The 12691-nt window shown below is 36.7% G+C and overlaps 1 protein-coding gene across 1 annotated transcript in view; it reads right to left on the bottom strand.

Annotated features, from left to right (window-relative positions):
- The window catches only part of DOCK4 (dedicator of cytokinesis 4), a gene marked incomplete at its 5' end in the record, with an annotated part of 608904 nt that overhangs the window by 248747 nt on the left and 347466 nt on the right, over window positions 1-12691 (bottom strand). Inside the window, 1 exon segment of the mRNA XM_053716722.1 lies at window positions 7496-7581. Coding sequence (XP_053572697.1) covers window positions 7496-7581 — 86 coding nt within the window.

Genomic DNA, 12691 nt, shown 5'->3' with positions numbered 1-12691 from the left:
TCACTTATGTACCTTAGCTTCATATGTTTCACGTTACATGTCATCCTTTCTCTTATGGACATCCTTTGAAAACTACAACTATTATTTTAGAGCCTTATCCTCCAATTATTTTCTGATTTCGGCTTCAGTTCTTTTTTGATTGGTCGGTATTTCCTATTTAATAAGTCATGATACTATATCCTTTGGTGTTTACAGCCTGCCATAACCTCAAGTTACTCTTAGTCAGATTGATCCCAAATAAGAGGGCAAGACTCCAGGACACACTGTCAACATAATCAAGTCAGTAGTATAGTAGACTGTGGACAGACTTGAATATAGACCCAAAAATACACAGTCAAAAATTATTAAATCAATACTATGGGTCAAAACAGGCAATTTTACAGCTTTCAACTTGAGAAACCTAACCAGTGGATGAAGTATTGCCAGATATGTTGTTAAACCAAGTATTAAAATCAACCTCAACAAGTAATCTTACACCAAGAAATCGTCCATGGCTATGAAAATACTACAGGGAAACTAGCACCAGATGAGAGAAAATATCTTTAAGCATAATGAAAAATGATCTTATCAGTACAGTATCTGTGTTAAGTGTGTTGCCACTGCACATGAACTCTGATTGCGTGATGTTGGTCTTGTTCTTGCTATCATGTGATTTCAGGTTTGGTCTAATGTTTTGGAGTGTTTTGGACCACAATAATCACCAAGTAAAATAACTTCTAAATCATATTATTTTCTACTGAACTCTGCATTACTGACTTTTCTTTCTATCCCATATTCAAACTTTACATTTTAGGATTTACACAGATTTTATCAAACTCAATTTCAGTCCCTTTAGTGTGGGATTTTGAATAGTTTGCCAATGCTAAAATGTAATGGATCTGTTTGTAGCAATTACAAAGAATTGCTTCAGTGATGTCATATGTAACACTATACATTTGCAACAAGATTATCAAACAGTCACTCAAGAATAATTTGGCAACACCACTTTATGTCTAAGAAACACTCGCCTAGATTACGAGTTTTGCGTTAACAGGGGTGCGGTGCTAACGAGCAGTTTATGCTCACTGCTCACTTACAGAAAGCGCTGGTATTACGGGTTTTTACAAACCCGGAGTTAACCACAAAAAAGTGAGCGTAGAGCAAAATTTAGCTCCACATCTCACCTCAATACCAGCACTGCTTACGTTACTGGTGATCTGGCTAAACGTGATCGTGCACGATTTCCCCATAGGAATCAATGGGGGAGAGCCGGCTGAAAAAAAACCTTAACACCTGCAAAAAAGCAGCGTAAAGCTCCTAACACAGCCCCATTGATTCCTATGGGGTAAATACATTTATGTCTACACCTAACACCCTAACATGAAACCTGAGTCTAAACACCCCTAAAATAACACTTATTAACCCCTAATCTGCTGCCCCCAATATCACCGACACCTACATTATATTTATTAGCCCCTAACCTGCCGCCCCCAATGTCGCCGCAACCTAACTACATTTATTAACCCCTAATCTGCTGCCCCAACGTCGCCACCACTATAATAAACATATAAACCCGTAAACCTAAGTCTAACCCTAACCCCCCCTAACTTAAATATAATTTAAATAAATCTAAATAAAATTACTACAATGAACTAAATAATTCCTATTTAAAACTAAGTACTTACCTATAAAATAAACCCTAAGCTAGCTACAATATAACTAATAGTTACATTGTATCTAGCTTAGGGTTTATTTTAATTTTACAGGCAACTTTGTATTTATTTTAACTAGGTACAATAGTTATTAAATAGTTATTAACTATTTAATAACTACCTAGTTAAAATAAAGACAAATTTACCTGTAAAATAAAACCTAACCTAAGTTACAATTACACCTAACACTAACCTATAATTAAATTAATTACCTAAATTAAATACAATTAATTACAATTAAATAAAATTATCTAAAGTACAAAAAAACACTAAATTACAATAAATAATAAAGAAATTACAAGATTTTTAAACTAATTACACCTAATCTAATCCCCTAACAAAATAAAAAAGCCCCCCAAAATAAAAAAGCCCTACCCTACACTAAATTACAAATAGCCCTTAAAAGGGCCTTTTGCGGGGCATTGCCCCAAAGTAATCAGCTCTTTTACCTGAAAAAAAATTACGATTCCCCCCTCCAACATTAAAACCCACCACCCACACAACCAACAATATTCTAAAACCCACCCAATCCCCCCTTAAAAAAACCTAACACTAACCCCCTGAAGATCTCTTATCGGGAGACGTCTTCACCCAACTGGGCCGAAGTCCTCAAAGAAGCCGGGAGAAGTCTTCATCCAAGCCGGGCGAAGTGGTCCTCCAGACGGGCAGAAGTCTTCATCCAGACGGCATCTTCTATCTTCATACATCCGGCGCGGAGCGGGTCCAACTTCAAGATATCCGACGCGGAGCATCCTCTTCAAATGACGGCTAAACACAGAATGAAGGTTCCTTTAAATGACGTCATCCAAGATGGCGTCCCTTCAATTCCGATTGGCTGATAGAATTCTATCAGCCAATCAGAATTAAGGTAGAAAAAATCCTATTGGCTGATGCAATCAGGCAATAGGATTGAACTGGCATTCTATTGGCTGATTGGAACAGCCAATAGAATGCCAGCTCAATAATATTGGCTGATTGGATTAGCCAATAGGATTGAACTTCAATCCTATTGGCTGATTGCATCAGCCAATAGGATTTTTTCTACCTTAACTCCGAATGGCTGATAGAATTCTATCAGCCAATCGGAATTGAAGGGAAGCCATCTTGAATGACGCCATTTAAAGGAACTTCATTCTGTGTTTAGTTGTCATTTGAAGAGGATGCTCCGCGTCGGATGTCTTGAAGATGGACCCGCTCCGCGCCAGATGGATGAAGATAGAAGATGCCGTCTGGATGAAGAATTCTGCCCGTCTGGAGGACCACTTCGCCCGGCTTGGATGAAGACTTCTCCCGGCTTCGTTGTGGACTTTGGCCTGGTTGGGTGAAGACGTCTCCCGGTAAGGTGATCTTCAGGGGTTTTTTTTAAGGGGGGATTAGGTGGGTTTTAGAGTAGGGTTGGTTGTGTGGGTGGTGGGTTTTAATGTTGCGGGGGGGGGGATTGTATTTTTTTTTCAGGTAAAAGATCTGATTACTTTGGGGCAATGCCCCGCAAAAGGCCCTTTTAAGGGCTATTTGTAATTTTAGTTTTAGTTTTAGTTTAATATTAGTTATATTGTAGCTAGCTTAGGGTTTATTTTACAGGTAAGTATTTAGTTTTAAATAGGAATAATTTAGTTAATAATAGTAATTTTATTTAGATTTATTTAAATTATATTTAAGTTAGGGGGTGTTAGGGTTAGGGTTAGACTTAGATTTAGGGGTTAATAACTTTAATATAGTGGCGGCGACGTTGGGGGCGGCAGATTAGGGGTTAATAAATGTAGGTAGGTGGTGTGTTAGGGAGGGCAGATTAGAGGTTAATAATATTTAACTAATGCGATGCGTAAGTGCGGTGGTTTAGCAGTTAATATATTTATTATAGTGGCGGCGATGTCCGGTTCGGCAGATTAGGGGTTAAAAAATGTATTTTAGTGTTTGCGATGTGGGGGGGCCTCGGTTTAGGGGTTAATAGGTAGTTTATGGGTGTTAGTGTACTTTTTAGCACTTTAGTTAAGAGTTTTATGCTACGGCGTTGTAGTGTAAAACTCTTAACTACTGACTTTAAAATGCGGTACCAGACTTGACAAGAGAGGGTCTACCGCTCACTTTTTGGAAGACTTGTAATACCGGCGCTATGCAAGTCCCATTGAAAATATAGGATACGCAATTGACGTAAGTGGATTTGCGGTATTTCCGAGTCTGGCCAAAAAAGTGAGTGGTACACCTGTAACTTCAAGACTCATAATACCAGCGGGCGTTAAAAAGCAGCGTTAGGACCAGCCAACGCTGCTTTTTAAGGCTAACGCAAAACTCGTAATCTAGGCCACTATTTTTTTAGCTTTATTTATTTATTTTGAAATATCAGAAACAAATATGCTAGGCCAGACAACAATGTATACATGATATCTGTGGATTTAGAAGTAAGAATACTATATGAAATTGTTTGCTAACCACAAATCTGAAAATATTACATTTAAAGAAACAAAATACAGATTATTGGACTCAATTTTTTTAAAGTAATTGACTGGAGAAATCCTCTTGAGTCGCTTTACAATTATAAGTGAAATAGAATACATAACTATTTTTTTTTTTTAAAAACTGTGGCTAATTAAATAGGATCTGTATATTCAATTTTAAAGAAATCCTAAAGGCAAATTTCTTGAATAAGACATTTGAAATGGATGCTAATTATAATTTCTCTGCATACAGTTTCTACATTAGTCATATTCACTGAAATACAGCAGGCTTGATTATGAAAACATGTCAATATCATTCATCCATAAAATACCAAAAGAGTTTGAGACAGAAAATGAGATGCCTATACTGGTGAAACATATTTTAAAAGGGATAGTAAACCCCAAAATTGTATTTTATGATTCAGATAGAACATACAATTTTAAACAACTTTCCAATTTAATTCTATTATCAAATTTTCTTCATTCTCTTGTTATCCATTGCTGAAGGGACAGCATTTTGCACTACTGACAGGAAGCTGAAAATATCTATCTAGCCAATCACAAGAGACACATGTGCAGGCACCAATTAGCAGCAATTCCCACTAGTGTATGATATGTGTGTATTCATTTTTTAACAAGGGATACTAAGAGAACGAAGCACATTGGAAAATAGAAGTGAATTTAAAAGTGTCTTAAAAATGACATGCTCTATCCTTTCCCTTTAATTATTCTTAGTGGTTCTGAGTAAGTTTACATATCTAAAGCTCTCTCTTTTCACATTAGAATATGTAAAGTGTATTAGTTTCAGTAGGTTAGGTGGTATGGTTCCTGATTGGCATGTCAGTTCAGGAAAGTAGACAAGTAAATATGCAAAACCAGTGAGTATTCATTTTATAACTAAACAACAATTAACATAAAGAAAGAGAAGCATCTCAGTAACTTGTTCTATGGCAAATTACCACCTAGGAGCAGCCTATTTTTACGCAAATGTGCTTTTCACAGAAGAGAACTTTCATGAAGCATATCAGTCTGATCCTGCCTAGCAAGGTCAGTCCAACCCCAAAATACCGGACAATGAACAACCTCAGACAAATGTTTCGGCCTTCTTTCTGCCTTGTCAGTGAGGTGCAGCTATATTCCTCTAAGCACGTATGGCAAGTAGTCAATGTCTGGTTCCCCCATTACCCTTAGGGAGATTTTTCCAGGTTCATAATACAAAAGCATAAAGAAAGAGAAGCACTCTGCTATGAACAGACAACAGCTCAGTAGCTTGTTCTATGGCGAGTTACCACCTAGGAGCAGCTTCTGTTAGCCCAACTGTGCTTTTCACTGAGGAGAACTTTCCTGAAGTATATTATTCGTATCCCACCAAGGAAGGTCAGTCCAGCCCGAAATACCAGGCAATTCTCCTCTGAACAAGGAACATGGCAATCCCAGACAACTGTTTCGGCCTTCTGTGGGTCTTGTCAGTGAGGTGCAGCCACATCCCTTCTAAGCACATTGGGCAAGGAGTCCACATCTGATTTCCTCTCATCACTCTTGGGGAGACTTCCCCAGGATCATAAACGCATACAGAAAGAGAAGCGCTCTACCAGGAACTAACAACAGCTCAGCAGCTTGTTCTATGGCAAGTTACATAAAATCCCTATATTCAAATGCTCTACTCACTGGATTGATTTTAATACAGTAAAGATAACTGAATATTTACAGACACATGGAGCATATGTATATATGTCTGTTTATCCACATTCATTTAAAAACTGAGCTGGCAGCAGAGTGTATAGAATTGACTATGACAAAACAGAATCACCACCAAACACAATACTACACACCATCCCCTCTACGATTCACAGGTGCCGTGTTTAAACATGCGTGTACCAGGCATCTGTGCACTGTAAAGGCTGTCATTGAAACAGTGAGAACATTTACCAGAAGTAATTTTGCTTATACAGTAGATGTGTAATGCAAAAATGCTTCAACTCAGAACAGAAATGCGATCATATCCACCAGTTTTTCTGCAAACAGTATTATTTCTAATAAATCCCTAAAAATACCATCTACTACGTCAAAATTACAAATCATTCTGTTATTATTCTACTCATAATGATTTTGCAAATAATAATAATATTTATTTTTATAATTATTATAACATTAACTAATTATTACTTTTACAATAGCTGCTATTATTGATATTATTGTTATTGCATAGTAGATGAGGTTGAAAAAATACACAAATCTTTATTATTATTATTATTATAATAAGATGAATAACACTATCATTAATAATATTAGCTATTGCAACAATAATTACTACAATTATTATTATTGATAGTGTCATTTATTGTTATTTTTAGGATTCATAATAATAATTATATTGCTATTTCTATCCGACATTTATAAAGTTAATACTTTAAACAACATTTTACAGTGTTATATTAAAATTGCAAACTCCAGCGTAACAGACAGCAATATACAGTAAAGTTTGACAGTTTTCCTACACAGCTTACAACCTAATGAAAAAATAATATGATGCATAGTTCTGGTCATATGTATTATATGAAGAATATAGACATCTACCTCAATGGAGAGCAGCACCCACACATTTCAGTTTTTTAGATGCTATATAGATAAAACAAATCATGATTGAGGTCTCTGAATAACTGGAGTGATAAAGAGAAGCAAAGAGAATTCACTTACAAGAGCTGATGCCAAAATCTATATCTATATATATCTATATCTATCTATCTATAGATAGATAGATAGATAGATAGATAGATAGATAGATAGATAGATAGATAGATAGATAGATATATAGATATATATATATATGTGTGGGTGAGAACATGGGAAATTCTCTCAAATGTAAGCCTTGGAAATCTTGTTTGTATCTGTGAGAAGAAAGCAGTGAAAGGCTTGAACAAATTCTAAACGCATGTTACTCAAAAATCCTGAAACCATGAAGCAAACGTCTGATTATCCTCATTACCCAGAATAACATTTTGTTTGTTAAAATGTTGTCGTGTAAAACTTGCCAAAAATGTCTCATTTTTTTTTCATACCAGTTAATTAAATCAATACAGTGATGCATGTAAATGAAGCATCGTCCCCTTACCTATTTTACCTTAGAAAAATACAGCACGCCAACTTGCCACCCACACATGGCATATATATCTGTTTCAATAATACATTACTCCTTAGCTGATGATATACACAGTAGTCCTTACATTCACTGTGCAAAACATAGTATCATTTACATAAGTAATTAACACATGTAGGTGACGGAATTCTAACTTAAAAAAAAATGCAAGATTTATTGTAACATTCATATTTTTTATATGCATAAACCACTCTAGTGAATTTATTACTTACATGCTGTTGAAGAGCTCCCGGTACGTTTCGTCACCTTTTCCTTCAGACATGAGGCTATCCAATTTGTCAATTAGCTTTGCTTCAACCTCAAAAAGATGCATAAAAAGGTGCTTTGTTTTATTCTGCAAGAATTCCTTCAGGGCTAAGTCCTTAGCGGTCGTACTTATAATTAGGATTCAGGATTTTTTTCTTGACATGTCAAACTGTCACCCATATTAAGCTGTTACCAATCCCTGATAATGTTTTTCAGGACTAATTGTCATAAAGCAATGTGATATTAAACTACAGGCTGAGTAGTGTTAGCTGGTACGACTGCTAAGACTGCTAGCTATATATGGATTCCAATAAAAAACACAAGTGCAGAATAACTTAATTTGTCCTGCAGGGCTCCAGCTTATGTAAAACAGATTTTGACACTTTCCCTTTGGTAGTATTCAACATTACAATATTTGATGGAAACCATGTAACCTTTTCATGTACGTTTGGTGTTCAGGCATGTTGTGCAGAATCTTTGCAGGGCAATGAAATAGTTAAACTGCATTTCTGCTTTTGTGAACACAATTAATAATGCTTGTGCAATGAAGGGGCAACAATTCAATGTTCTAATCTATTCCCTTTACAATTTGAAAATGCTTCTGCAGTGCAAAGTTTAATTACGAAGGGCTTTATCTACAAACTTTCAAACATTAATGTTAATGGGGTAATTATAAACACATACTAATTACATATGTTGTTGTTTCACAGTGAAATGTTAAAGAGACATTGTACTAAAAAAAATGTATATATCAAACTTCTGACTAGCAACATTTAAAAATGTTGATTTTTTTCTTTTTGCCAGAAAAATGTAAAGTAAAAATATGTTCAAATTGAAACTAATACAGAAGCATCAGCTGTGTACTTTTTACTGATGATCATTGGATGATAGGTACAAGTGTTCATTATACGTTATCAGCCAATCAGAACTAGTAGGAAGTACCTGTCAACTAATGAACATTATTAGGAAGCACCTATCAACCAATGAGCATCAACAGGAAGTATCTATCAGCCAATAATCAGACAGGAAGTGTATATCAGTCAATGAACATTAACAGGAAGTAACTATCAGCCAATAATCACTGACAGGCAGGAAGTATAAATCAGTAAATGAGCATTAACAGGAAGTAACTATCAGCCAATAATCACTGACAGGAAGTATATATCTGTCAATGAGCATTGCCAGAAAGTGCATAACAGATGCTGGTTTATTAGTATCAAATACATTAAATAGTTTTTAAAATGTTTAAATGCTGATGTTTCATATGGATTATAGTAACTGTGAGGATGTTTAATTAATTAATTAATCTTTTATACAGAATATGATAACAACCAATTAGCTTATTTGAGCAAAACTGTAGGACTGAATATCCCAGGTTAAACTGCCCCAGACTTCACTGTGGAGTTTTATTTCTTGCATTCGCCAAGTAGACTTTAGAATATCAATGTGGCACTTCTATGGAGAATACAAGAAAAAAAAAAACTTTTTCTTTGTTCAAATTTTTTTTATAATTTTTCCAAAAAGCTTACACCTAGATTTAGAGTTTTGCGTTAGAAGGGGTGCGTTAGCTACGCGTGTTTTTTTTCCCCCGCACCTTTTAAACAACGCTGGTATCGAGAGTTCTCTGAAGGGCTGCGTTAGGCTCCAAAAAGGGAGCGTACAGGCATATGTACCGCCACTTCAACCCTCAATACCAGCGTTGCTTACGGACGCGGCCAGCTTAAAAAACGTGTTCGTGCACGATTCCCCCATAGGAAACAATGGGGCAGTTTGAGCTAAAAAAAAACTAACATCTGCAAAAAAGCAGCGTTCAGCTCCTAACACAGCCCCATTGTTTCCTATGGGGAAACAGTTCCTAAGTCTGCACCTAACACCCTAACATGTACCCCGAGTCTAAACACCCCTAACCTTACACTTATTAACCCCTAATCTGCCGCCCCCGCTATCGCTGACCCCTGCATTACACTTTTAACCCCTAATCTGCCGCTCCGGACACTGCCGCAACCTACATTATAGCTATGTACCCCTAATCTGCTGCCCCTAACATCGCCGACGCCTATATTATATTTATTAACCATTAATCTGCCCCCCCCCCCAACGTCGCCACTACCTACCTACACTTATTAACCCCTAATCTGCCGACCGGACCTCACCGCCACTATGATAAATGTATTAATCCCTAAACCGCCTCACTCCCGCCTCAAAAACCCTATAATAAATAGTATTAACCCCTAATTTGCCCTCCCTAACATCTCTGACACCTAACTTCAAGTATTAACCCCTAATCTGCCGACCAGACCTCACCGCTACTATAATAAATGTATTAACCCCTAAAGCTAAGTCTAACCCTAACCCTAACACCCCCTAAGTTAAATATAATTTAAATCTAACTAAATAAAATAAATATTATTAAATAAATTATTCCTATTTAAAGCTAAATACTTACCTGTAAAATAAACCCTAATATAGCTACAATATAAATAATAATTACATTGTAGCTATTTTAGGATTTATATTTATTTTACAGGCATCTTTGTATTTATTTTAACTAGGTACAATAACTATTAAATAGTTAATAACTATTTAATAGCTACCTAGTTAAAATAATTACAAAATTACCTGTAAAATAAATCCTAACCTAAGTTACAATTAAACCTAACACTACACTATCAATAAATTAATTAAATAAACTACCTACAATTACCTACAATTATCTACAATTAAATCAACTAAACTAAATTACAAAAACAAACAAACACTAAATTACACAAAATAAAAAAAGATTACAAGAATTTTAAACTAATTACACCTACTCTAAGCCCCCTAAAAAAATAACAAAGCCCCCCAAAATAAAAAAAATGCCCTACCCTAATCTAAAATAAAAAGTTTACAGCTTTTACCTTACCAGCCCTTAAAAGGGCCTTTTGCGGGGCATGCCCCAAAGAATTCAGCTCTTTTTGCCTGTAAAAAAACATACAATACTCCCCCCCAACATTACAACCCACCACCCACATACCCCTAATCTAACCCAAACCCCCCTCAAAAAACCTAACACTAAGCCCCTAACACTAGATCTCCCTACCTTATCTTCACCACGCTAGGTATTACGATCCGTCCAGAAGAGGCTCCGAAGTCTTCATCCTATCCAGCAAGAAGAGTTCCAGAAGAGGCTCCGAAGTCTTCATCCTATCCGGCAAGAAGAGGACATCCGGACCGGCAAACATCTTCATCCAAGCGGCATCTTCTATCTTCATCCATCCGACGAGGAGCGGTTCCATCTTCAAGACCTCCGGCGCGGAACATCCTCTTCTCCCTACGACTAGACGACGATTGGATTGGATCAGCCAATCGGATTGAACTTGAATCTGATTGGCTGATTCAATTAGCCAATCAGATTTTACCTACCTCAATTCCGATTGACTGACAGAATCCTATCAGCCAATCGGAATTCGAGGGACGCCATCTTGGATGACGTCCCTTAAAGGAACCTTCATTCGTCGTCTAGTCGTCGGGAGAAGAGGATGTTCCGCGTCGGAGGTCTTGAAGATGGAGCCGCTCCTCGTCGGATGAAGATAGAAGATGCCGCTTGGATGAAGATGTTTGCCGGTTCGGATGTCCTCTTCTTGCCGGATAGGATGAAGACTTCAGAGCCTCTTCTGGACCTCTTCTTGCCGGATAGGATGAAGACTTCGGAGCCTCTTCTGGACGGATCGGTGATACCCGGCGTGGTGAAGATAAGGTAGGGAGATCTTCAGGGGCTTAGTGTTAGGTTTTTTAAGGGGGGTTTGGGTTAGATTAGGGGTATGTGGGTGGTGGGTTGTAATGTTGGGGGGGGGGTATTGTATGTTTTTTTTACAGGCAAAAGAGCTGAATTCTTTGGGGCATGCCCCGCAAAAGGCCCTTTTAAGGGCTGGTAAGGTAAAAGAGCTGTAAACTTTTTCTTTTAGATTAAGGTAGGGCATTTTTTTTTATTTTGGGGGCTTTGTTATTTTTTTAGGGGGCTTAAAGTAGGTGTAATTAGTTTAAAATTCTTGTAATCTTTTTTTATTTTTTGTAATTTAGTGTTTGTTTTTGTAATTTAGTGTTTGTTTTTTTTGTAATTTAGTTTAGTTGATTTAATTGTAGATAATTGTAGGTAGTTTATATAATTAATTTATTGATAGTGTAGTGTTAGGTTTAATTGTAACTTAGGTTAGGATTTATTTTACAGGTAATTTTGTAATGATTTTAACTAGGTAGCTATTAAATAGTTATTAACTATTTAATAGCTATTGTACCTAGTTAAAATAAATATAAAGATGGCTGTAAAATAAATATAAATCCTAAAATAGCTACAATGTAATTATTATTTATATTGTAGCTATATTAGGGTTTATTTTACAGGTAAGTATTTAGCTTTAAATAGGAATAATTTATTTAATAAGATTTATTTTATTTCGTTAGATTTAAATTATATTTAACTTAGGGGGGGTGTTAGGGTTAGGGTTAGGCTTAGCTTTAGGGGTTAATACATTTATTATAGTAGCGGTGAGGTCCGGTCGGCAGATTAGGGGTTAATACTTTAAGTTAGGTGTCAGCGATGTTAGGGAGGGCAGATTAGGGGTTAATACTATTTATTATAGGGTTTTTGAGGCGGGAGTGAGGCGGTTTAGGGGTTAATACATTTATTATAGTGGCGGCGAGGTCCGGTCGGTAGATTAGGGGTTAATAAGTGTAGGTAGGTAGCGACGACGTGGGGGGGGGGCAGATTAGGGGGTAATAAATATAATATAGGGGTCGGCGATGTTAGGGGCAGCAGATTAGGGGTACATAGGAATAATGTAGGTTGCGGCAATGTGCGGTCGGCAGATTAGGGGTTAAAAAATTTTATTAGAGTGGCGGCGATGTGGGGGGACCTCGGTTTAGGGGTACATAGGTAGTTTATGGGTGTTTGTGTACGTTAGAGCACAGTAGTTAAGAGCTTTATGAACCGGCATTAGCCCATAAAGCTCTTAACTCCTGGCTTTTTTTCTGTGGCTGGAGTTTTGTCGTTAGAGTTCTAACACTCACTTCAGCCAAGACTCTAAATACCAGCGTTAGAAAGATCCCATTGAAAAGATAGGATACACAATTGACGTAAGGGGATCTGCGGTATGGAAAAGTCGCGGCTGGAAAGTGAGCGT

Source organism: Bombina bombina, chromosome 6, assembly GCF_027579735.1.
Source record: "Bombina bombina isolate aBomBom1 chromosome 6, aBomBom1.pri, whole genome shotgun sequence".
NCBI lineage: Eukaryota > Metazoa > Chordata > Amphibia > Anura > Bombinatoridae > Bombina > Bombina bombina.
The sequence above is the reverse complement of the archived record's forward strand: the minus strand, read 5'-3'. Positions and strand labels throughout refer to the sequence as shown.